This window comes from Phalacrocorax aristotelis, chromosome 2 (genome assembly GCF_949628215.1).
Source record: "Phalacrocorax aristotelis chromosome 2, bGulAri2.1, whole genome shotgun sequence".
NCBI lineage: Eukaryota > Metazoa > Chordata > Aves > Suliformes > Phalacrocoracidae > Phalacrocorax > Phalacrocorax aristotelis.
In genome coordinates this window covers 6686176-6712833 of record NC_134277.1, presented here as the reverse complement: position 1 = coordinate 6712833, position 26658 = coordinate 6686176, and the positions used below count along the sequence as shown (strand labels likewise).

The window sequence follows — 26658 nt, the reverse complement described above, 5'->3', positions numbered from 1 at the left end:
ATCTAATGTTTAATTTCAAATTAAATTTTTGCTTTTGGAAGGCTTGGGTTTCTGAAGTCAGCCAGAAACACAGTATAGCTGCAGACACATAAAGTATTAACTACTTTATATTGTCACCTCAGAGGAGCAAGATGTTACAACTTTTAATATTACAAGCTCCCACTTCACACAGAGACAAATCCTGCTTGCTTTACTCCTCCTGCTCTCCCACAGGTAGGAGGAAACATGGTGGTTAAGGTGTAATGATCTGGGAAAGCCAAGTTCAATGCCATTTTCTGTCTGAGACCTCCTGGTCGAGACACTCAGTCTCCCAAAACGAATGTTTTAACAGCCCCCATCCTGCTCCTCCAAGCATACAGACTGAGCTCCGAGACACTACGTAAGCAGAAGAGATGTGCTGTAGATAGGTTGGTCCTGATGGCTTTTGCTGTATAGCTCCAGGAAGTGTGAAAGGAGAAGAGATTCCGATCAAGATGGAAACCTCGGGTTTATACAAATGTAAGAGTAGCTGCTTTTGCTTCTCTGTAGTGAAATGAGCTACAGGAATTGGATTCAGTCTTCTGGATCTTCTCTCATTACTTGGGTCTGAAATGGCCCTAACCACCCTGAGCAGCAGCCGGGATGCAAACCAAGACTTGCCACGGGCAGCAACTCCACAGCTCTGCTGTGTGTGCCTAGGACATGCACCCAGAGGGACTCAGGATCCCTTCTCGACCATTTCTCTGTCAAAAATGCTCTTCAAGAAAGGCAATTCCATGAGAATGGCAGGAGAAAAGCACTGAAGCTCTATGATCTGTCTTTCTGGATTGTGACCTCTTCAGGACAGGGGACATCCCCTTGTCAGGTGGTTGCAAAGGACAAAGCCACTTGGCCACCAGTTGACACTGCAAATAGCCAGGATACTGGTCTCAGGTCACTTTGATATTGCAGTTAAAAATACCAATCACTGCAAGATGAGAGAAGAGTATGGACTTTTAAAGCAAGCACTTCAAACATTAGCTAGTCCAGAAAAGCAGGAAAGCATTAATGCTTCAAAACCGCTTCATTTTTTTTTTTATATAAAATGTTCTTTATTGTTAAAACAATTGTCTCATTGTCCATTGAGCTACTGACGCAATCATCTCGAAAGGAGAGGGGTAATCAGAACCTATTCAAAGAGACTCCTACTTCTGCATAACATAACAAGAAAACACTATCCTTGGCATAGGAGCTGGGGAAACCAGGAACGGTATTTCAGATACATTAGTTCACTTGATTCCCTTCACCTCAAAAACTTCCAATAAAAGACAAAGAAACAACAAATGTTTTATTAATGAAGAAAGCATCTACAAGATTTCATAATAATTCGTAGCAGTTTGGAATACATAACAAATACACGGGACTGAAAAGAAATAACTAAACAAGGAGATAAAAAACATGACGGGGATAAATTTCTAGGTAGAATAAACTAAAAAAGTAAAATCAAAGAAAAAGGAAAAAAGCCAAATAAAAACCCAACTCTTCCAGTTCCCTTTGTCTGTAGAATGAACCATATGAAATACCTCACGTTCCAAATTCCTCTGGATCATCTAACTCTTTTTAAACTGTTTTTAAATCTTCCCATCCCGTCTGACCCAAAGCTTAGGACATACCAGTAACCTGTGTTTAGACAACCTCAACCCCAGAAGTACTCGTCTTCTGACTGTCAGGAAAGATCCTATAATTCCTACTCATGCATGCAGAAGTGCTTGCAGAAGTTATGGGCTGGTGGGCTTTGTCTGAAAGCCACCTTTTATTCAGAGGTGCAAAGAGAATTCACTGCAGAGGTAAAAAGTCAAAGGAAAAACATTCAGAGATTCATTCTTCCTATTTTTTGATTCAGTTAAACCAGGGTAAATGAAAAGTCCAAGATAAACAGGTTTGGCATAATCTTCATAAAGAAAATGACAGGGCACTGACTTTTTCCCCAGGTTTCATGTGATATTCCCAACCCGACAAGTTTGTAAAGTCATTTTAATTTTCTTTCCAGCCCAGAATCCTCAGTTCTGCCACCTGTGTCATAAGAAGCAGTCCCCAAGACTTCAGGAATCCTGCTGGAGTCAAGAGCACCGTTTGCAGCGTGGCATCCTCCGTGTGCAAAGGGGTATTTCTGAAGGAGACATGCACGGCTCCTGCTTTCCTTCACCTCTACAGGGACGAGGTGGTGCAATTTGCTGCTGGTCTGCATTTGAACTAATGCTGCCACATGTGACAGCCACCCAGCTGCATGTGCCCCTGCCGGAGGGCAGAGCCGAAGCCTGGGCTCCCTGCCAGCGGCTCAGCAGCGGGCACATGGTGGACATTCATCCCCAGAGCCGGGACGCGGTGCCCGGCAGGCAATGCCTGGGTGTAAGGAATACTCCTGTGCTCTTGCAGGTGGACGTGGTCTCTTTACCAACAGGGCAGTAACTCTACCACACAGCAGCTTGCAGTTTACTATAGAGTATTTTTCCAGGAAAGAAAGTTTCCATCCAGGTGAATTGCTTAAAATTACTGAAGTTATTTAGTGAAGTTTATGAGCTTTTGTTCTTTGTAAAGAAAAGAGATGTGAGGGTGTTTTTAAATTTACTTTAGAACAGTTAGTTAATAGTCACCCAAGGAACTGGAAGGTTTTGCGCTCTGAGATAGAGCAGTTCCAGGAACTGGACAAACAAGGCAGCATAAAGGCTATTATCATTAGAGAGAGAATACACACAGCCACAGTTGTTCTTCGTACTTATATTTCTACAGAAATTAAGCAAAAATAACAATAGTCCCTACAGTTATGCAAGGAGTCTCCTTAGGATCCAGGTGGGAAATCACAATGGCGTTAAACACAGGCACCTCCAACAGGACAAGATTATTTGTGTTGCTCCCTGATTGACTGGAAATGCTTCTCCTTTGGATTAGCTAAATTCTATAGGGACAAACATACTATGCAGTAATTTACATGTAAATGAGGGTGCATAACATTGAAGAATTATTTTCTTCTGAGTGCCTACAGTTCTGAGTTCTGTCAAAACTGTTATGTAAAGATAGGCTTATTCACGGCAGCATTTTAAAGACCACATTGGGGAACTGGGACAGGTTTAATTTTCCTTGTACAGTAAAAATCTTTTCAAGCATAAAAAGAGGTGGAAAGGCCACACCATGAACAATGGACCCAGTAAGGCACTAATACAAATATTTAATGAGATTGAAGATGACCATAATGGCTCACAGCATTAAAAAGAAGACATTTAATTTTGTGGATACTTGATTTTTTAAAGAGAGGCAATGTAAACTGAAACCACTTGCAATATTTGTGTCAAATCTGAATGATTTATGCTTAGGATGTGCTAAAGCAAAGTTTGAAATGAGCAGAAACTAGTGCCATGGTGACAACTCTCTGTGTGACAGTGGCAGAGGTCTAGCCAGCTTTCATCCCAATGACTTGTTGGCAGTCATTTTTTGATGACTTATTTTGTTGACATTTTTCTGAACATGGAAAAACTGCTAACACTTTGCCTTTTCACCAGTCCCATGGCAAAGCAAGAAAAGGAAAAAAGAAATTTTACCTCGAGGTGGTTTTAGGGTGAACAAGAAATCCTCAAACCATTGTGGTCAGCAAAACAGTTTTATGCTTTGCGAGAATGAAAGCCAAAGTCTTTTTCTTTTTTTTTTTTTGGTATAAAAAAACCAAATAAGTTTATCTAATGATAAGCTTCTAAATCCTTAGTTCAGCACCTCGATAAGCACCCTGGCCTTTCTTAAGGGCTCATTCCTGAGTCATTTTCACTCCTGTCAAACTAGCAATACTTGGCATTTCTAGTTTTCTAAAAGAAAAAAGTATGTGCAACCAAAAGGAAATTCAGGAAGGATTGTATGTGCAAGAGGAAGAACCCAAGTGTCTCCAAACTCCACCTTGCTGCTCTTCCCAAAGCCATGCCATGGGTAGCCCTGCTTGCCGCTGGGCTGATGGGAAGCTCTGGTAAGTGAGAGCAAACAAAACAATGGAGACCACCAGCTAACAGCCAGCTGCCCACTTGCAGACAAACACCTCCTCAGTCCTACGTCCATTTCTCTGCCACTTCTAATCTCCAAAATAATTGGTATTTCAGGCTAAACCAAGAAACCCCTGTGATAACCCTCCAGAGTTACAGATAGAGCTCCAGTTGGATTTAGGAGGCAGGAGGGGATGGTGCCATGTGTATTGTTTAACCCTAAAGAAACTCTTGAAATTCACAGGCAGCATCTTACTCATCCTCATCAGCCCCCATGGATAAATTGAGCTCCAGATAACAGCTCATTAACTTAATCCAATTCTGTTCAAACAGATCAATACCTTGTTGAAGAGAGATGTTACTCTAATCTCTTAGTTATCTAAGAAACACCAAGACACAACCGAGTAATACCTGGCTACAAATAAATACTACAAGAATGAGTAGAAACTTTAGTTTGTAGTGTGCCCTGAAGTTACCCACATGATATATAGACTTTCCCTAAAAGAGGCAAAAGGCCAAATTCCCAGCCCAGCAATCGGCACGAAAACTTATCATTTTTCAAACTCCTCAGCCTCAGGACAAGCCCCAAAAACTTAGGACTTAAAGCATAGTGACCGGGTCCTGCCTGTGTCTTATTTACACTGGGGTAAGTTTGATGAAATCGGCAGGTGCACCACTTGAAGAAAGCTGGTAGGAGAGCAGGACCAGTCCTGATACAGTCCTCTGCAGGATACAGCAGAGATTTCCAGGGGAGTGACTAGGACTTACCATGAGTTTCTTGGGACAAGCTCCCTGCACCCCTCAGACTTGAATACCTGTTGCTCTTCATGTCCAGGCAGACTTCCTGACCCAGAGCCACCTTTCTGGAGGGTGTTTGCAGACTATACTTTCATATTGCACTACTTCGCTCTTCATACGACCTCCGGGGGCTTCCTAGCTTGAACACTGCCGTGTAACCCTCTGTGCTGCCAAGGGCAGCTCCCCAGCAATGCTGCCACCACTCCCTGTGGCTCCTCTTATGTGACACGGGATCATCAACAGGTGTAGCAAAAAGTGCAGAGAAATGTGGGATTCGTGCAGAAGAGAGGATGTCCCTCCTCTTGCTCAGGCTGTGCACTGAAGCCCCTGGTGTCTGCATGGACAGATGCCATTCTGCACGGACCATGCCATCCATGGCCAGCAAACCTGCTGAGCAGTCAGTCTACCCCAGTTGACAAGACTGATGGGCCTAAACACCATCCATTGAGATTATTTGAAATCTCTCCTGTTTCACTAGCCGAATATAGGGGTTAGGGGGAGGGGATGGAAAGTGGAAGCACACTTGGTTTCTCACAGCAGCACACCCACAACTGCAGCCAGGCCCATATGAAGAGTATTTGGAACTGGCTTCTTTAGCTTACGTGCTCTTCTTCAGCCAAGTGTCAGGAGTCGACTCTTCTGAGTCACTAGCCTAAGCAGTGGGATAATCTGCAGCAGCCACCTCTCTCATGGGAAAGGGAACAAGCAGCATGGATACCTTCATGTCAGCTCAGCTGCCACCTGCAGCCATTCCCATGGGCGAACAGCCCTCGGCTGGGACAGGGGTTAGCAGTTGCAGTGACACAAAGGCATGAAAGCTGTTCACCGTGGTCCCAGGTGCTTTGCCTGGGGTAAAATCTTCAGGCTGAATGTTGCTAAAACTGCTCAGGCTAAAATTCTCAAAAGTGGCTGGTGACCTTTTGTACTTTCCCTGACAAACCTTAGGAAGGCCCAGTTTGAAATCATCTGCTGAAACTATGGTCTGCTTAAGTGCTGCAGGTTGGAAACTCAAAACCAGATCTTGTTTGATGTTTACTCTGTACTTCAAATCAGAAAGTCTTTTCCAAGCTTTCCCTAAATGAGAATTCAGCGGTCTCCCCCCTTCAGCAATCAGACAGGTCTGTATTTTGCTCATCTGATACTACTGAGTATCACAGAGGGACCTAAACAAATGCATCTTCAGAACCTAATGCTGTAAAACATGTTTTGTCAACTCCATCACCTCAGATGTTTCATTTACATCAGTGAAGCCACACTTACACCTCAGGAAGCTGCAAGTCAGGGCTTAATGCATATTTCAGTGATGCTTTTTCATGGACTGGTCCTTCATTTCTTGTCCAGGGAAGATAAACAGACAGCACTAGTGGGTCCTTTTTCACCATAGGCTTACGCTCGTACAAAATAAATAACAGCAGGGTCAGCGGGGTTAATGAAGTAACTTCAACTTCACCCTGCAACATCGCTCTTTTGCCTCCCCGAACATATAAATACACTATAAAAAGAAGCCAGAGCTGCTAACAAAGAGCAGACTTAACTTCAAACTTTAACAGGAAAAAGGTGAAAATAGTCAAACACAGAGCCCAGAAGCATGTTGATTTACCTCCGAGCACGCTGAGGTGTTGGATTTGCTATTCCTGTTTGCCTGCACTCCACAGCTGAGGCTGCACGTTTGTGCCCAGCGCTTATAGTTCCTGTAGTGAATACATCTGTACAGCAATGGGCTTCTTGCCAATTAGCTTTTAACTCCAGCTCACATTTTCTGGATAGATTAGATACCAAACCTGTTTTGCAGAAGACATCCTTCACATTGCATCCCTGAATGAGCATCTGTTACTATACTGCCCGGGTGTTATTTCCTAGATGACTAGGGAGGTGCCAAGAGAGCTCACCCACCCAGGCCATTTAATTTTCAACATCCATTTTTTTAAAAGGCGGGAAGCTGGCAAATGAAAAGAAATGCCAGCAGAGCTCAAAGCCTCCCTGTCAGCTCAGGGCCCGATCCTGTCAAATACCAATATTGCCTGTGAAAGATTGAGTGCTCTCATGCTTTGTTAATCTTTTTTTTTGACAGCTGGGAGAGCCTCAGCAGCCTGCAGAGCTGCTTTCCTTTCAGAGAAAGGGGGATATCCACTGCTCATCTGCTGAAGCCTTTCTACTTTGGTTCAGATTATTTTTAAACAGATGAACAAACTCTTTCTTCCACAGTTCCTTTCATGCACAGATTTTTTTGCACCAAGCTAAGTCCAGTAAAACTCTACTATCTACAAACAGTGTTTCTGTTGCTCAGCTGTCTAGAGACTGCTCTCAGGCCTGGTCTTCCTTGTCTGCAGGGAGCAAAAATGAGAGTACCAAAGTCCCAAATGAACGAAGGTGTGAACATCTGAAAAAGCAGCAACAGCCTCAAAACTGTCAACGAAACAGATAATTCTTACACCACCCAGCTTCCCACGCACAGCATGGCCCCTCCTTTCAGGTACAGTGTGAGAGTCTATTTGCAGGACTACAGGGAATGCCTGGGTAGGCGAGGAAAAAAAAAAAAATCAATCCAAGGCTTGAAAGGGAAGAAGCTGCCTGATTCTAGAGAAAAAAAAAAACCCTACTTCTCAATTTACTGATAACTTGACACAATGGCTGGGATCCATCTCACTCGCCTTCCTCTTCAGGAAATACCTTGCCTAATACATGTTAGAATCACATTTGCTTATTTCCCCACCAATGTAACCCATTTTTGGCACCTTGTTACTCCGAGTGGGTTTCATCTCACCTGACTTACAACACGTGCAATACAGAGTTATTCACCTTGGGCTCCCCTTGTAGTTAAAGTGAACAGAAAGGGACACTTTTAAGGGAAGAGATTATTCTGATCCATTTTAGATCTCTAAGATGAAATAAATCCTGCCCACACTGACCATAGTGACTAGACCTTCATTGCTTTAAAGACTGTTGAGACTAATGAGCTCCAATGTAGATTATCTACATTAAAAGAGATAAATTGCCACCATATCAAACTGGCAACCTGTCAAAATTGTCCTGCCTGTGTAGAAGCTATTTCCAAAACACCATCTCATGGTTTTCCAAGTGAATTCATGCTTGGCTCCTAATGGTATCAGTCTTAGTAGCTTCATTTACAACCTTATTAAATATTTTGCAGCAGTGGTGCCTTGCGGTAGAAATCCTGGCAATCTGCAAAAGGCTTGAATTCTGTTGATCTTCTGCTCAATTTCATGGGTGTTATTTGAACTGGATGATAAATCTTTCTGGGAACTACCTTTGGACTGTAAGAACAGCCCTCCACAAGTAGCTATATGGAAGACCAGAGGTTAGATGCAAACAGATAGCAGCCAGTGGGAGAAAACGCAGTCTCAAGATCGTAAGACTACACCGACTCATTTTAGAAACATCATTTTCTAGCCACCGGACAATGTCAGATATTCAAATGTCAAAAGAAGGCAACTTTAAAAGTGTCCCTACAAGAAAAGAAAATCCATACGAAACCCAAGATACAGTTATTTGTCTCCAGCTAGCTCTGAAGAGTAAGTCTCACCAGAAGTCATGAACCTCTCTTACACAGCACTAGACACAGGCTGCTGTGGGAGTTAGCCCATTGTATTCCCACCCTGCCTCGGATGCTGGGTCTGGGTTTCTCACTGCAGACTTCATATCATGTAAATCAGTTACAGCAAACTCCAACAACATTTAGAGGAAACAAGAGCGTGAATCACATACAAAAGTTATAAAGTACTCACCAGGTCGCCTGTCCCAGGTTTTTCCATAATAACTGGGGGGAGCAGTAACCCTGCAGGAGAAGTAGGGTCTGGGTTGAGTGCCCCGGTGCCTCCTCCTATCAGGGAAACCACACCATTGCAATCCACTGAGCTGTTCCTTTTGCCCGTCTGGGTGTAGTTGGGAGTAGTAGGGTGAGAACTATGGCTCACTTGACTTTGCACGCTCAGACGCCTCCCAGATCTTGGAATTAAGAGAGAGCCCCGGCGGCTTTCATTTTCCCCAGCAGTGCTGATCTCATCATCGGCAAAATCTGTTTCGGAGCCAGTGTCTCTGCCACGGAGTTGGAAACTGAATATGCTTCCGTGGCTGGTTCTGCGCTTCACCAAGTTTGCACTGGGACCATAACTAATGCCAAGGAGAGTCTGGAAACCCCCAGAAAGGAAAAATGGGAAAGAGAAACAACATTTTGCAACACGTTTTCAGGAGCGAGGAAGGTCTGGGGAGAGCGGTATTTCCATTTTAAATCAAGTGCTTCAGAGAAAGACTTAATTACACGTATTCAACCTTCTCAAAGTTAAGAGGTTGAATAGTCATTCCTAGCCATTAGGTATTTGTCTAATACTTGACAGCTAAAGATGTACTGAAATAGGAAGGGTCAAGGTGGCATTCGCCTCGTAGCATGATACTTCCTTTGCTTCTACTCCCCCCCGTCTGATAAGTGCCAAAGGACCTGGGAAGGCAGCACAAGGAGTGGAAGACAGGAGCAGGGGAAGGGATCCAGCTCCAATTTATCGCATTATCACACATCTTCATAACAGCTAGGGAAGGAACGTTGCAGTGGGAGAAGAAGAGATAAAGAAATAGGGCAGGAAATGAACTGCAGGGAAAATGAGAAGAGGGAAGAAGAAGAAGAAGCAGAATACGACGGAAGAAGGTGATAAAGGAAAAAACAGAAAACAAGAGCAAGAAGAGGGATATGGTTTATTGGTCTGTTGAATGATTATCCCAACACACGTGGCTGCTTTAAGAGGTAGGTAACCTCAACACACAGCAATCTCCCTCACACTCAAATATCAGCTTTGATGATCCACTCTGATGTCAGCTAGTGAGAGTGTAACCCTGACAGAGCATCAGCAAGATGTATCCAAGCACTAAACACACCTAACCCCTGGCAGAGTAAAAAGAATGTTCAGAAAATGCATAAGGAACTCAAGTCTACCCCCTTCACTCCTATCTGAAGAGGAATTTATTGGAATAAGAGCATTTAGGCAGAACATGCTTTTCATTTTATGGTCTGTACAGAATTTTCAGCTTCTTCAGAACTTTCTCATAAGCCAAGTATATATGAAGAGAGGTCAGATCTCCACAGCATCCACAAACCAGACAAACCAAATGAAGCCTGACTTCAAGTCGCACTGTAGCTCACACCACTGAGTGACATAATGATGCTATTTTGTGACACTGGTACAAGGAAGAGTACAAAAACCAGGCCCCTTCTGACTAAAAACAACCCTTTTGCACTGCTACCAAATTTTAACGGGTCAAAAATCCATGCCTGGGTTTCCATGGCACTGTCATTGACACTGATTTCTGATGGCAACACACTTTCAGCTGCTCAGATTGCATCTGAATGATGACTCAGCCTTACTCCCTCCAACCATGCCAGATGTGCCTTGCAGAGAAGATTTACTATAAGCTTTGAAATGTGTCTCCCATGTTTCTCATGCATATGACATCCAGGGGCGAAAAGTGAAAACAAGAAATATTAATCTAAGAAACTGGCAATGCACAGCTCCAATTCATGGTCATTCTGGTACACGGTGTCTTGAAACCCACCCAGAATAAAGCTAAAGAGCAATTCTAGCTTTAACAAAGGTGTTATTTTTAACGCGAGCCACTCAACCAATGAGACAACAACAAGAATATATTATATTTAAAAATGCATGTCATTTACAGAAATCCAGCTCTGTGTGGATCTTGTGAGCTGGGGAGTCATTAATTGGTCACATTTACTTACATCACTTACATGTTTTCTATGAGCATTTTATGGCTGCCAAATATCCCTAAATTCACTGGCAACAAAATATAAAAAGACTTAGCCCATTACATGGCTGTTCAAAACCAAAATAAACTGATTTGAACTTTGCCCTCAGTTAAGCAAAGACAAATTATCTGAAGCTTTTTACGATCACTTGATACAAGCAGCATGTGCCAATTCATATTCATGCATGTCAGTAACATTTATATAAAACCCTATTTAACAACAGTCTCACTCTATTTTTCCCCTGCAATAGAAAGTAGAAACAAGTGCCACGAAGTTTTGACTTGAAGGCAGCTAGCAAAGGAGTATAAAAATGTTAATAATGTCTTTGTATAGCATTCAAAAAGCCCTCAGAGACAAGTTTCCTCCTTTTCTCCTCCTCTCTTTTCTTTTTAAGCTTTGGAGGTTTTTTCTAAGAATTATTTTTCCTCTGGTAGGGATAGGACAGATATAATCAGATGAATGAAATTAAAGTAAGAAAATAAACCAGACTGTGGGTAATCTTGAAGAAAAAAAAAGTTTAAAAAATTGAAACAAAATAGATTTTAAAGAATGTTTAATGGGTATTTTAAATTCATTTTGAAAATAAAGTGGTAATAGGTTTCCTTCCACTGTTCTAACACAGACTCCGCACATCAGTTATGCTATTAAATATCTGATTCTTCTTTACAGCTGAAAGTTTCGGCTTTAATTGCCTATTCAGAGCCTGGCCTATCCAGCAAAGTGCAATGTGAAATAAGTGACATGTCAGACCATAGCTTACCATTCTCCTCTGACCATCGTCATAGTCACACCTGGGATTCCTTTGGTCTTCCCCATACTCCTCTGTCCCCAAAGATTTCTTTTTCTTTCGCCTATTTCTTCTTTCCTTGGCATTTTTGGATGCTAAAGGTGACATTTCCAATGAACTAAGTGACATTGAATCAATTCCTTTAGCAGCTAGTGCCTAAAACAGATGATGGTAGAAGGTGTAAAATTTATTAGAGTTAAGGATCTTGGTGAAAACTATTAATTACTCTGCTCAGCAATTGTTGTTCATTTTAAGGTTGTGTAGGAGGTAAATTAAAAATTTCAGGTGGTCATTAATCATAAAACTATATTTCACATGGCTGGAACTGGTCTTAACCTGTTTCTAATATCTACATTATCCATAGGAAAATACACAACAAGCAAGACAGGTTCCTGGTACAAATGCACACATGCAGATCTGCCACCCAGATCCTATGAGGGAGCACTAGGAATGGCTGCATAAACCAATGTGATTTATGTAGAGCTCTCACACAGGATCCTTCGACAACTCATGAGAGGAGCGGCTTGTGTGCACACACCTGCAGGTGTACGCTCCGCACACATCTCTGGAGTAACACTTCTGGTGCCAGTCAAAAAAGATCTCAAGCTGGGGAAACTCAGATTAAGCCCTGCCCTTGACTGCAGCCCCTTGAACTGGGAGGGCTGGACAGGACGGCAGCCAAGCCGGCTGCCAGGATTTTTCCTCCCCTGTCACAGAGGGATGCTGGGAACAGCGGGCAATTCAGCCGGAACGTTTTTGTAAACACTTATCCCAAGCAGCAGCACAGGCAGCTACGATGAGAGATGCAAAGAGAAAACTGTGGGCTTAACTGGAGATAAGGTGGACTTTGCTTCGGCGTGTGCTTCAGTGCTGTGCCGGCCATCTGGTGGGATCGCTGCGGGAGCTGACTGATAACAGACCGACTGCTAGAAACCCAGCAGAAGCCGAATGCAAAAGCCTGAGCATGCAAAGCCACAGCCTTGGAAGCAAACGAGCAGCCAAGAGGAAGAATCGAGAGGCGCAGGGAGGAAGCTGCAGCCCACACCAGTGCACTGGGTCCCCATCCCTGGTGCGGGAAGGAGGAGCGAGGGGGCACAAAGCACAGGGTCAGGCTGGGAGGTGCCGGTGTCTCAGCGGTAGCCACATCAGTGTCCTGGAGACAAGCCCATTTGCAGAGCTCCCAGCCGAAATACATAAAGTGAATGAATTACAGTAATAATAATAATAAAAAAAGCCTCTCCAGGTTCCCAAGAAGAGGAGAAACCGGTGAATCCTCAGTGCTATTGTCTGTTAGCCACTAGAATCAAACAGGCAATCAGCCCTCTGCAGCAAAATACTCCCTTCCTCCCACAGGCATCAGGCCAAGGAAAGTGAAGGCACTTAACAGTTGTGTAAAGAATCAATCATGTATTTCAAGGAGCAGCGGTAGCTCTATCAAGCTGAGAGCACAACAAAACTTAATTCCTGTGGGAAATATATTTCATGAGCAAGCTGCTTAGATCAGAGAGGAGGAGGGATCAGACACTGGTTTAGGCTGTTCTTTTTCTTTTTTTTTTTTCCAAGTCAATTGATTTAATCGCTATGCTGAAGCGCTTTCTCTTCATAAAGATTCAGCAAGTCTTTCGGTGTTAAGTTCAGGTTTAGGAATGTGTTAGACCAATTGTGTAAATTGACTGATAGTCCCCAAGCAGGCCTATCAATTATATTTGTGCTCTTTATACTACACAGTGTAAACGCTGGCCTGAAGAGTTTTGTTTTTCCTTTCTGATCGCCATCATATGTTATTGATCTAGAAAATATTGTAGGCTGTGCTACTAAGCATGCTGTACTCTTACTGCAAAATAAGCTGATTTTCAGTGTCTTAACACATTCTTACCTGTTGCTTGAGCTGAAATCTTTCTGCCCTGCGTACTTTTTTTCCGTTGTTGAAAAAGGATTCAGACCAGATTGTTTCTCAGGGCATGGATAATGTCCCCATGTCCTGCCTATCTACCCTTTCTGGCTGGGCTCCCATGGCTGGACTGTGCCCTGCCCCTCAGGCACTGCTAGCCATAACCCACTGTGATAACTCCCAGGGCAGGGAAGGAGTTTGGGACCAGGTAGGTCTGGTGAGGGTGGGATGAAGGATGGGAGAAAAGTTTAGCTCACACAGCCCTGTCCTAGGGCTTACACAGTCCTATCTCTAGACTCTCTTATCTCTAGGACTCTTGCCTCAAGGCAAGAACTTAGTGGTACGGTGAGAAAGTCAAAACTAAGAACTTGCTAAAGGCTTGGAGAGCAAGATTAAAACTGAGCAGCTCTGACAGGGGTGAGACACCAGAGAAGGACATCTGAAAGCTACAGGGTGTAGCAGACCACTCAATTCACTTTCCTGAGCCTCTTCTTCCAGGTGCCTAATTTGAGATGATGTGTGCTGATTTGCAGAATTACTGAGCTTCACTAATGAGCACGATGGACATCGATTGCTCTACTCCTAAGTTTCCTTCCCATAAAATTGAGGTAATTCTCCAGGAATATCGCAAATACAAATGCATGTTTTTGAAGCACAGCAAATCTGAGCACTGACAAGAGGCACTAAAAAACCTCTGAGGATATTAGTCATTTTGTTTTTGAAGCAGGCTTTGAATGCCTGAGTCGGGAAGTCTGCTCAAGCTGGCCTAAGGCTACAGAACAAATTATGAGAAAGCGAAGAGCTGCTCTTGAGTCATGCGCTGTCCACCCTTTGTACTGAGCAGGGCACAGGAAAAATGAGATGTGGTCAGCTGAAGAAGAGACTGTTATAAAGCGTATAGATAAATGGGAACAATTTAGGTTTTCACGAGCAACCTTCGTTTTGACACATTCTGAATTCCACGACTTAACGTTCCTTTTTTGTGTACATACAGGTTTAACTGAAATCAAAGGCTTCAAAAAGAAACTCTTAAATACCTTTAATTATAGGTGGGGCTACCAAAGTTGACTATTATTAGGAAGAGCTCAGCTGGAGTCAAAACACATGAAAATTTGTATAAAATAGGTACGAGTTGGAGCTCAGTTTGATCCCTTAGGTTATGGCAGAAAGTTACTCTGTTCTAAGTGCCTGTATATGGACTAAATTGCATTTACCTATTACTTAAACCATCAAAGAGGATCTTTAAAGGGACTTAAACGATGTATAAGCCTCTACTAGCACTTTGTCAAGGGTGAATTGCATTTTCTATTTTCTTTCCAAGGATTTAAATGGGTTTTGGATTAGGCCCTGAAGCTATATGTACCCAAAAGAAAATGATGTATATTAGTTTATATTGTGTATCAAGGATTTATTTCTCTGAACTACAGTGCTACGTGTTATTTCAGACTAATTTTCTTATTGTCTTCTTGTTCACAGCACCTAAAATGTTCTCTTTGGCTGTTTAATAAAGGCTTTCTGCCCCACACAAACCACAGGCAAATTAACTACTGCTATTAAGGCTATATAACTACATCCACCAATTGGCCTCCCTGTTTTGTTTAATCCTATGACATAACGTTAAACCCATATCCTTTGCTTAGTTTGCAAAGCTTAACCTCAAGATCTGCTTGTTTACTTTTTCAGGAATGAAGTTGTATGTGCTTCAAACATGTTATCCTACCTCTTTATCTTCATTAGCGGTCAGCTGGATATTCATGGCAGCATGAATGAGACAGTGAGGAAATGAACACAAGCTAAAGTGATGGTTGGAGAAGGTTCAGCTTAGCTGCCAGAATAGCTATTCTGTACTCAGATGTAGATGTTGTTATACTAACATTAAAATGTCTTATATGACAACCAATAGAAATTCCTCTGCTGACATAAGCGGTACAGTTAAATCAATACAACCTTGGATATATAAACCCGAAATGGCCCCAGTCCTAGCAGCCAGAGCCATCCTTTTTCTTTTAGAAAGGACTGTAATAGCTCTGTCCAGGACAATAATCTTTAAGCCGCTTTCAAGCAAACTCTTCGGTTATCACGTAAATGTAAAATAAAAAGAATGTGAATCTCAAGGTACTATCTGTTCAGGTTACCCGAGGCTAATCATGTCACATCATTTACTGACCTCCTGCTCTTTCTTTAACATCTCCATGGCCTCCCGAAACTTTCTTTCCTTCTCCTCTGTTTCAGCAATAGTGGCTTGGTTCTGCTCTTCATACGCCATGGCTACAACAGCCAGAATCAGGTTGACGAGATAAAACGAGCCCAGAAAGATGACCAGCATAAAAAAAAGCATGTAGATCTTCCCAGCAGATCTGAGAGTCTGTAAGCATGAAAATAAAATCACTAGCACTTGTTTACAATGCTTTTTTAAAAGAAAAAAATATTAATAATTTTCAAAAACTTAGAATTACAATTTAACTGAATTCAGCCTTTGTTACTAGCCCAAACAGAAGCCTTCTGATGACAAACAGCAACTACATGCAATGAAATAACCTTCTCACCAACAGATTTTTATACCTTATTCAAAAATTATGTCCTTGCAGTAGAATTTATTTTTCAAAAAAAAAAAAGAATTCTTTCCTCCTCTACCAAATTTCTCTGCTGTTTTCTTTGAGAATAGATAATCAGCTGCAGTGAAAGCTTCCCCCACATAGCTCAATCTGATTTTGTCCAGTGGATAGAAACTTTCCAAGAGGGATTCATGTTGTATCCCTTCAGATGTCTACAGGCTAGGTCCTTTACAGTCAGTGGGATGAAAAGGATACTTTCAGGGTGCAACTCATTGGGATGTTATTTAGACATCTGCCCTGGGATAAGACAAACCAAACCTTGGGCGCTGTTGATGGTATTGCCTGGTTCTCCACCAGATTTACAGGCATAACTGGAGTTTAGGGTAACAGGCTGAGCTGATATTACAGGTGTGTCCCATGGCCAATGACTTGATGCTAGTGACAGAAACCACTGTGTGATATTATAAGGTCAAATAATAAAAGGGAGTGATGTTCAGCCTTATTTGCCATGACAGTTTCAGCCTTCCAGAGTTGTACATGCAGCTCTGTGCCAAGTAAGTGAATATAGTTGTTTAAAGAATCTTCAGTATAATTATTTTACATTTTCCTGAAATGAAATTGCATAACTGGCTGCATGTGAAGCTGGAATCCCCAGTACCTTTAAAGACATCTGCCTCACTATCTTCAGAGTAGTATCTGTCAACACTAACTCCCTTGATTTCCTTACGAATATGCTTTGGTTTTTGCAATTTTGAGACACAGAAGTAAATCTTCAGTGGCTTGACGGGCAGAGTATGCAATTCAGTACCAAACTCTCACATGCAGTTCTTTAGCATCCGCATACGTTTCAGGAATGCATGCTAAAAGGAGCATTTCCTAGCAGACCACCTCGCACACTTGACTGTAAGTTGAGTGTAAGTTGCCCATGATGAAAAGTTTGCAGCAAGGAGAACTGAAAGGTGCCGGGTAGCCTTGCCATCTGGTGAATCTGTGTTCATTGTCATGCCTTGCAAAACCAGATATGCCAAGTACACATGTGCTTCTCTAGTCCTTTTTTGAGCTGGCCTCAAGAGATTAGTTCACATTACCCCAGCCACCAAAAAAATCGTTAAGTGGTGATGTGGTGATCTTTCTTAAGCGGTGAACTTCATATAGATTCAGATGAATTACCCAAAGTGTCTTTCTCAGTACCAATTTCCCTGCCAAATATCCAGCCTAAAGTCTTCTGCTATCATCACTCCTAAGAAATGAAATTAATTGTAACAATTGACGGTCCTTGTACACAACACACAGAGAACAATTTACCTAATAACCAGCAATTTTTCTTTGTTTTCAATTATTGGATACATAAATGTAACAAGATTATGTTTCTTTTATATTTTTTAACACTAATAAATCAATCTCATACCTGTTGATAAAGACGTTCCCAATAATCTTGAGTCATAAGACGGAACAAAGAGAGAAAGGCCCAGCCAAAAGTATCAAAGCTTGTGTAACCATGGTCAGGATTTTCCCCAGCTTTCAGACATATATATCCCTCGGGGCATGTGCTGCAAAACATGAAAGGCAATACGTGGAATGCATCACAGATGGCGTCAGCACGGAGAAACTGATTTCCAAGGGAACATAATGAATGCTCTTTGGGCACAGATCCTCAATGGTAAATTCCTTCACTAGGTGAAAGCACACGAAACAGGTGGATGCTAACTTCACAACTCCAAAGATCTTTGCAATCTGACTTTTCCTTTGAAAGGATAAACTGGAAAATGATAACCATAGCTTGAGCTGCAATGGCAAATGAGCACCTAGCATTTCAGGTGTTTGGAAGAGACAGGGCTTAGGTGCCTAAACAGGACTTTAGTGCTTAAATATGATTTCTCTTAGCACTTATTCCTAAATAAGGATCATAAACTTGGTGTATCCTGTTACAGTTGTGGGTAATACTGTGATGGTGAACCTGCTTTTCTGGTTACATAGTCTGACACTGGCTGGATGACATCAGTGTGTGACATCTGAGCACCTTCCCGATTGCTTACTATGCCTGACCTTGCACTCACCCCCTGAAATAGCTAAATCTTTAATCTAAGAAACCAGCCCTTTGTTCCACTCTGGGCCATAGTCTGGAGTCATGACATGTTTTTCTGTTTCTGCCAGGAAAATACTTTCCTTGTGTGTCGTGCTGATCCATGTATTAAATGGCATGTGTATAGTACGGATTTCACTGGCTCTCATTAAACTTTCAGACTCTTTACAAGTAATTTTCTAGCCCCGTATGCCAGAAAAGAAAAAGAATGCTCTCAGTAGTACTATGTAAGTACTGAATTGCATGATCAAGTGAAACACAAAGTAGAAGAGATCCTGGATCAAGGAGCCACCCTCTCTCCCAGATCAGTGCAATATGATTAGTTAAAAGACCCCACACCTCTTGCATATCACAAGCCTCTTTCAAAAAATAAGCTATGCACCAACAGAAATCTGAAGACATAGAGCAGTATGCAAAGGCTTGCTGCTGTATGTAAAGTAGGAAGAGAATGAGATCAAGGACATTGCCTGTGTCCTGGAGCCCTACAGTATTTGGGAATTTGTTAGGTGGGAACCATCCAACTATCTGGAGAAGCAGATCTCAGCAGAACTTGCAGCAACGCCAGCTCTCTCTGTTCTCCTTGTGCTTCAGATGAGGATGAACCTGGTATGATTCAATGCAAATTCTAGCTGACACAACCAGGGATGGTTGGAACAAGAGGGGTTGTGAAAGCACTTTCTCAGAGATCAGAGACACTGAGAGACCAACTTCCAGGCAGTCTTTTGATAACAGACCAATACCCTCCATCCTGGCAGATGGCGAGCTTGATGCTCTGCCTGTCAGACAGAGGAATCAAGGTTTTCGGAACTGCCTTCGGATAGGATGATTATTGTAATATCCCACCATTTTAGACACATCACCGGTCATGTAAAGTGTGTCCAATGTGTACAGCTTTCAACTTTTTTTTTTCTCCCAGCAAAAACCATAGACCAGCAGAGTGTTCCAGTCACTGCTATTTTTTACCAAAGTAGAATATTGCCACAAATTAAAATGCAAAGCAGTAACATAAATAAAAGTTTTTTTTTTAAAATGCTACCCAAAAAAGAAATTGAGGCTGAGGAAGCAGAGTATGCCTCAGTATGAAAATCAAGGATTTTGGTTTAGATATCAATTTTATACTGATATAAATCAAATCTCTATGCCACAGGATAACAACTCTTATTGCATGCCAAGATGATAATGCATTGCTATAGGTTTTGAAGTTATACAAATCTATGGTGTCACCCACCAACGTTAGACACTCAACACGTTAAGAAGCTTAATTTAATGTCATTAGTCAAGCACAATTTTTTAAGTAAGTCTGCCTTGAATGCTGAAAAAAGGATTGCTGAAGCACTGCAAAATGTGTATATATCCTCGTTTGCACTAGTCTTCAGAAAAAGCAATACAAAATGAAAAAGAACACTTGATTAATGAATTAAATATGACACACAAGTAAGAATATAATAAGTGATTCTGTCACCTTAGGTAGAGCCAGGCTAGTTTATATCAGTCGAGAATTTAGATAATAGTAACTATATCTCTGTCCTGGTTTCAGCTGGGATAGAGTTAATTTTCTTCCAAGTAGCTGGTACAGTGCTGTGTTTTGGATTTAGTATGGGCATAATGTTGATAACACACTGATGTTTTAGTTGTTGCTAAGTAGGGTTTACACGAGTTAAGAACTTCTCAGCTTCCCATGCTCTGCCGGGTACACAAGAAGCCAGGAGGGAGGGGGCACAGCCAGGACAGCTGACCCAAACTGGCCAAAGGGGTATTTCATATCAAATGACGTCATGCCCAGTATATAAACCAGGGGGAGTTGGCCGGGGGGCGGTGATTGCTGCTCGGGGACTGGCTGGGCATAGTTTGGCAGGTGGTGAGCAGTTGCATCAATTGTTTTTCCTGGGTTCTGTTTCTCTCTGTCTTGTTGTTTTCCTTTATACTACTACTACTATTATTATTATTACTATATTGATTATTAAACTGTTCTTAACTCAACCCATGAGTTTCCTTACTTTTGCTCTTCAGATTCTCTCCCCCATCCCACCGGGGGTGGAAGGGGCGGGTGAGCGAGCGGCTGTGCGGTGCTTGGCTGCTGACTGGGGCTAAACCACCACAATTTCACAACGAGAAAGAGAGAAACACTTCTTTTTTTTTTTTCCCCCTGACAGCCTAGAAATGCATCGTTCTAGATCTTTCCCACATTCCCTACCTATTTTTTCCTGGTAAGTGCCGCATTTGAATAAGAATTACAGTAACATTACTGAGTTAGAAGAGAATAAAATACAGAAATCTCAAATTTTTTTCCCCCCTAAAATATGCTGATGCACACTGAATCTCTCTTGTATACCCATGTCCTTTTCTGAGGCACCCTTTTCACTAAAGCTCCTCTCTCCCAAAGGCGGCATCTGCTGTCACTCTCTGCCATAGGGACATGAGATTTCTGCCTATGATCTGCTGCTGCAGACAGCCTTCGGTGCCCATGACATGCTGCTGACACTGTTCAAGAGCTCTGAGAAATGGATCCTCTGGCTTCCTGAGAAGGAATCCCTTTCCGCTTGCCTGCGCTAAGACATCGTGTCCAGACAGGACATGAAAATTTTTGTAAGGCTTATTATTTTTACCGTGACAAAATGACTGTGCTCACACACTGTGCTTGGCTGAAAGCTGAGAGATCATGACCAGAGGTGGACAGACTTTCCTTAGTGGTTTGAAGACTGGTCTTCCACAAAAGACCAATCCCAAGTGGCTCTGTTGAGCTGGTTTTATCGTTCATATTTTTACATGATTACTAATGGCTAAAACATCTGAATACAGCTGTGAGAAACTTGATGGTGATTACTTTAAAGGTGGACTTAAGCCTAGGCAGGGAAGTTAGTTGGAAATTAGGTTTCATCCAGAATAAGTTGCCTAAAACCTTAGGCAAAATTGAAATTTTTCCATTAATTTCAGCATGGGAGAGAGAGGCTTTCCTCAATCTCTTCAACATTTTGAACGTGAGAGTCTGAAAGAAAGGAGATATCAGGAGCATTCACTTCGATGTATTTTCATAGGAACCTCTCAGCACCACGAGATTAGAGGTTACAAAGTCACTTTTAGGTTCACTGCCAATGTTGCTTCCTGGGGAAGCAGAACAACATTCCTGTTTTGAATCAGAAGAATATTAGAGCAACTGCTCAAAGCACTTTACCACAACTACTTGGAAAACCCTAGGACATGGAGATGCAACGCCTCTGACTGTGAAAGTGAGGAACAGTACCTCAGACCAACATATTCTGTTTATAAAACAGTATTTTTTCATGTTTCATTCTGTCTTTATGTGTCTCAAACATTTTCTACTCAGCAGTAGATTGCTGGTTTGAAAAGATCTCTCAGACTCTGCAGTGGATGTACACGGTTCTCTAATATTATGTTCTGGCGTAAGAGCATTCAAATGTCGTGTCTTCAGGACAAAAAGGATGAACTCCAGCTCAAAAATGCTATTAATGTTAGCTCATATCCTTCTTATGAAGACTAGACACTTGAGACACAATATCCTACTTTTCAACTCCTTATTATTGCTCACACTCTTTCATAGCCAACAGAAGCGATAACCCATGGGGTGTGGGAACGTGTTAAGAACACTATGAGGGAAAAAATGCTGCTTTCCAGAAAAACACTCTACAGAAATTTAGGTGTAAGACTCTCATGTGAGAATATTATTCTGCAACTGACACTGTTTCCTCTGAGGATTTTTTAAGGAGTCTCGAGATTTTGCGGAATTGTCTTAAATGTGTAATATTAAGCCTTCCCCTTCAGATTTTTTAGTCAACTCTTTAGCTTCTTTTACCTCGGGAAAGCATTTCACAAGATTGCACTCTCTTCTGATGCACAGGGATGGGCAACAACTACAAGCTACATAAATATAACATCCTCCACAGGAGCCTCACAGGATGCTGGTTCAATTGATCACAATAAAATTAGTGTCATTGATTCAGAAAAGTTAAAAGCATCAGTCTACCTACCTATCCATCAGGCTGTAATCACCACTGTAAGCTGGCATTGGTACAGGAAATTAAAGAACATAAGAAACAGCTTTGTTTTAAATAACTCAGACCGGGAACGCCAGACTTGTAGCTGAGGGGCATAATTACAAAATGCTCTGGCTCAAGAGTTTAATCTAAGCAAGCCAAGTAACCTGCTGATCCAGGCTGTAGTGGCCAACAGGGCTGTGCAATAAAAGACTTGTAAAACAACCGTGTGCTGGATTGTAACGTTCAGACCCTGAAAATACAGGGAGGGTTGTCCATGTGTTACCAGGAGTTAGCATCAAACAGCTGCTCTTGTTAGCTATGACTTCTGTAAGTTAAAGGCTGCGCTTTCATTTAGCACACTAGGGCTTGCTACACTAATTGCTTATGCCAGAAGCAATAATGGGAGATAAGGTGCATACCACAGACACACCAAAAATTAAAAAGCCGAAAACATGGTGTGGTAAGGGCCCCTTAGTGTTTCTGCTTAGGTCAAGCTTAAGCCCAAGAATGCAGAAATCAGTTGGAAATGTTTCTAGGTGATGCCTTCAACACATGGCTAATTCCAGAGGAATGGAAACCACCCTGGTGACCATGGGGTTTCAAAGCCTGGCACTAAGAGCTGGAGGGAGAGATGGTGCCCATGGCCTCCAAGGCTTGTTGATGTGCATGGTAGAGTCCTCCTCAACCTGTCTTTGTGAAAAAGTTCTCAGACCGCAACGGAGACGCTTAGATCTTTAGGTCACAGGCCTGAGGCTTTTTTCTGCACTTCCCATGTTTTCTCATTTCTCTTGGTTTTGAAGGAGAAGACCATCAGCCAAACAAGGAGTGCATACTGTGCAGTGGCTGGGGGGGAACACATAGAGATCCTTAGGCTAATGTTTGCTCCTACCTGACAAGATGAAATTACTCATTTTGAAACTGGGATATTGTAAAGGCCATGTAGAAGAAAAGGGCTGAAAGGCAGCAGCATGCCAGCCAAAGCCAGGCGTTGTTGGTGGTGGATGCTCTGTCTGCCTGAAAGTCACAGGTCACTCTCCTTCCCCTGCTCTTCCTTGTTTTGTTATATTAAAGACTAATATGGTTAGAGGGTCTGACTTACAATTCCCCATTAATTACCATCTAAGAGCCAACATCTGACTTGCAGAAACACGCTTCATGTCGGATAGGTCTGACTGGCAGCCCCCAGCAGCTCTAACTCCAGGCATCTCAGGGGTCAGAGAGAATTTGAAGGGCATTTTTTAAAGCAAGGGGTGCCAATGGTCTGAAAGGAAGGAAATGCAAGCAAACCCAACCAAACGTCACAGAAAAAAGAATTTAAACAAAACAAGGCCTCAGAGTCCAGAGCAACATTGACCAGATGCTGAAAGTGGAGGAGCAAAGAGAAGGGGGTGCCCATGAGCAGGCTTGCTCACAGGCTCAGAGCACCCACTGACCTGTGCATGCTACGGGCTTGCATCCACAAAAATAGTTTCCGACTGCCCCACTGGCTACTTGTTCAGGCAGATGGAAACCCACTGGTTTCAGCCTGAGACATCAGGCCCCTCTCTGCACGCATGCAAGCAGTGAGAGGCAGAACTCCCTTTGCTGCAATGTGGCTTTTTTTTTTAGACTTCATGTTGCAGCAAGGCAAGTAAACTCTCATTTCTTCTCATTCAGTCTGGTCACCAGAAACCAAATCTTCTGCCTAACCCGTCAAACAAAATGTAGGGCAATAATTTATCATCATAAATGTAATGATAGATTACTGTTTAATGAAAACTGTAGCCCATAGTCAGCCTGCTTCTGTCATGAGGCTGATGAGCTTATTACAGTTTTGACTAAGAGGTAATAATTGCCCATCCTTAAGAATTGAGTGATTTGGATTTAATCCCTACTGCTGCTGTTTAACCAGAGACATGATCTTCCAAATACACAACCGATCCCTAGGAGTGGGGACTGTTATTGTTGCCCCTAAGCCTATATAATACATGAAGTTATGCCCATGGCCCCTGCAGCATCTTTCAGGTGATATACTTGCTTTCTGTTTTTTGTCATACTCAAATGAGAGGCTTTCTTGCCATGAGCAAACCATCCTCATTCATGTGTCACTGTAACCAACACAGAGTAGATGGAAAAGGTTATGTGATTTACATCACAATCTAGCTAAATTCATTTAAGGTATGCTGTACAGACTGAGGGTTTGTAATAATTCGTTAATTCATTATAATTCATAATAATAAATCATAATAATTCATTATCATTGCTTACTAATCTAGGGTGTAATTACATTATTAGCTCTGGTAGTTTAAACAACACCTTCTTTCCAAAACACCCTTGCTTTGGTGATATTTGAGGAAGTCACATTTGGGAAGTATATCCCCTTCTGCACTCCACCAGCCTTTCCAGCCCTTCCCATCCATCAGACTGGGCTTGGTGAGTTTTACAAACACACCAGTCCCACTAGGCACAAGCCAAAGCTCCCCAGGAGCCCATTCCCTGTGACGGACCCATTCATGCAGCAAGTTAAACACACACTGCCAGACCATGATCTGCCTGACCAAGTTGGTTAGTCCAGAGATCCCCTGGTTGCTTCTCCTGACCTTACCCATACCTGTCAATCCCCAGGAGCACCATCTTCACCCCAAACCATCCATGAACCTCACCCCTGAAATGCCAGCCCTCCAAGCCAAGGGGACTCTTACCCTACTTGTCCAGCATCCAGCACAGCATGGCCTGAATCTGGGGCCTTCTTATATTAAGGAGAAAAAAAAAAAATAAAAAATACAGATTTAAGTTCAAGCAACTCAGAGCTGCAGCGGTCCTAATTGCCAGCAGCAGAATAAAAGAACCAACTGGGTGCATTGTTCTCTGCTGCAGTTCCCCAATTTCCAGCGCAGCTGGGGTTGTGTTACTGGGCACGTTTGCTTGTAGTCAGGGGACTAAGAGCTGTTGGAGAGCCTGCTGTCTGACATATTCTTCTGGCAGACATACCCATTGTTGCAGGCTTTCTGCCTGCCAAAGCCTGGGTGAGAGCTGCAGCGCTGGGCTGTGCAAGGCAAAGTAGGGTTGGTGGAAGCGCCTGATAGCAGTGCTGCTCCTCAGTACAGTCCATGTTTCTTCGCTACCCTAGAGGGGTGTGATAAGCCCTTGCAAGGGACTTCAAATCATCACACTGAGGATGCATAGAGGCACAGGAATGTTACCATAGCTCAGAGAGATCAAAGTGCTGCGTGGCTGTTCATGCCGTAATGAGTATGCTGAGAGTATGGCGGAGTGGACAGCCTACCATACAAGTGTTGCTTCCAGTATTCATGGGGACTATGAAAACAGGCATCTGATGCCATTTCATGTATTAGTATTAATTATCTTAGTTAAATGCCACAACACAGAAGGAAACAAAGTTTTTTCTGATGTTTTAGAAGAAGTTAGCGCTCCTCAAAGTTTTTGAGTGAGTCCTTACACCACATAGTCTTTCCTTCATCCCTTGTATGCAATAAGCTCAGTGACAGCAGAATTTGCCAAACTGTATAAAATCTTGCCCCATGCTGTACATTATTTTAATGTACCCTGTTAAGAAAAATCAAGGTCATAGTGAGGATAAAGGTAGCTAAAGTTTCTATAGCAACAGTTACTAGGATGCAGTTGCCAAAGGTGCTTTCTTGTTGCATCCTGAAGTAGCTTTACTGGCTGCTTTTCCTTCCCATTCACTAGTCTTTTTGGTAATATCAGTACAGACATGATGCAAACGTGCTTTCATTGTCAGTACAATCTTGTAGACTATTCCTGCCCATGAACTGAATACACAGGACGTATCATGTGAAAAGGAAAAAAAATTAACCAGTCTGACCTTCAGAGCCAAAGGGGAGGGACAATTGACTTAAAACAAGCAGACTTTTCTGAAAAGCCAGCTCCCTGTTGTAGTTGCAAGTGAAAAAGTAAAAAGAACAAAGGTAAGTTCCTCTTTTTTTTTTTTTGCTTGTTTACTTTGTATACTGATAGCATCTTGTCTGTTTCTCTTTCTCCTAATGGACAAATTTCCTTGCTGTTTCTACTGCTTTTCCAAACCTTCAGGCAGAAGAAGAAGAAAAAACAACCGTCTGCGCACAGCAAAAAAATGCCCCTGTGAAATTACAACAGGATAAAAGTGGAAATGCTTTAGAGCTGAAATGTATCTTCCTTTTCCATGGACAGATAATTCCAAGCTGCTGTAGCCCCCATAAGTCTTTACTCTGTGGGGAAGCGTGGAATTTTGCAGTACTGGTCATTTCATGAAGATGAACTGTTAATAGTCATGGAAAAGGAGCAAGCCATAGTTGCATGGGTGGCATGAAGCAGGTTGGTGCAGCCTGACATGAAATGGTCCCCACAGCCCGCTCACTGGGAGATCTGGTCTGGTGACCGCAGTAGGGCAATGCCTTGAATTTGAAATGCAGAGAGAGCATGAGCATCTCAAGTGAAAGCAGGACATCTGCAAGAGCAGAAACGCTGCTGATGCACTTTAGCAGGACGTCTCATTGGATCTGAAGGTGGGATCAGGACCACATCTCCTCCCGACAGCTGTGCCCTTGGAGGCTCCCTCACTTCTCGCCTGGTGTTGGCCATGTCCCATTGCCTGGGGCCAGGCACAGAGCTCCTGGGTTTGCTCTTGCTGTAGGCCCCTGAGCACACCCTAAAGCACTGCGCCCAACTCCAGGCCTTTCCTTTGGCACTATCACCATAAATACTCATCTGTGCATACGTGGTAATTTTATTCCCAAGGGTCACTTTCACGCAGTAGGGTAGGTGCCTTCAAAAGGCTCATGATGCCTGATTATATACAG

General features: G+C 42.6%; 1 protein-coding gene across 1 annotated transcript in view; it reads right to left on the bottom strand.

Annotated features, from left to right (window-relative positions):
• Window positions 1-26658, bottom strand: part of LOC142052361 (sodium channel protein type 5 subunit alpha-like) — a 176503-nt gene that overhangs the window by 107116 nt on the left and 42729 nt on the right. The window contains exons 8-11 of the mRNA XM_075082263.1: window positions 17190-17331; window positions 15394-15591; window positions 11309-11491; window positions 8525-8926 (exon numbers count right to left, since the gene is read on the bottom strand). Of these exons, the coding sequence (XP_074938364.1) occupies window positions 8525-8926; window positions 11309-11491; window positions 15394-15591; window positions 17190-17331 (925 nt within the window). The remainder of the gene's footprint in view (window positions 1-8524; window positions 8927-11308; window positions 11492-15393; window positions 15592-17189; window positions 17332-26658) is intronic.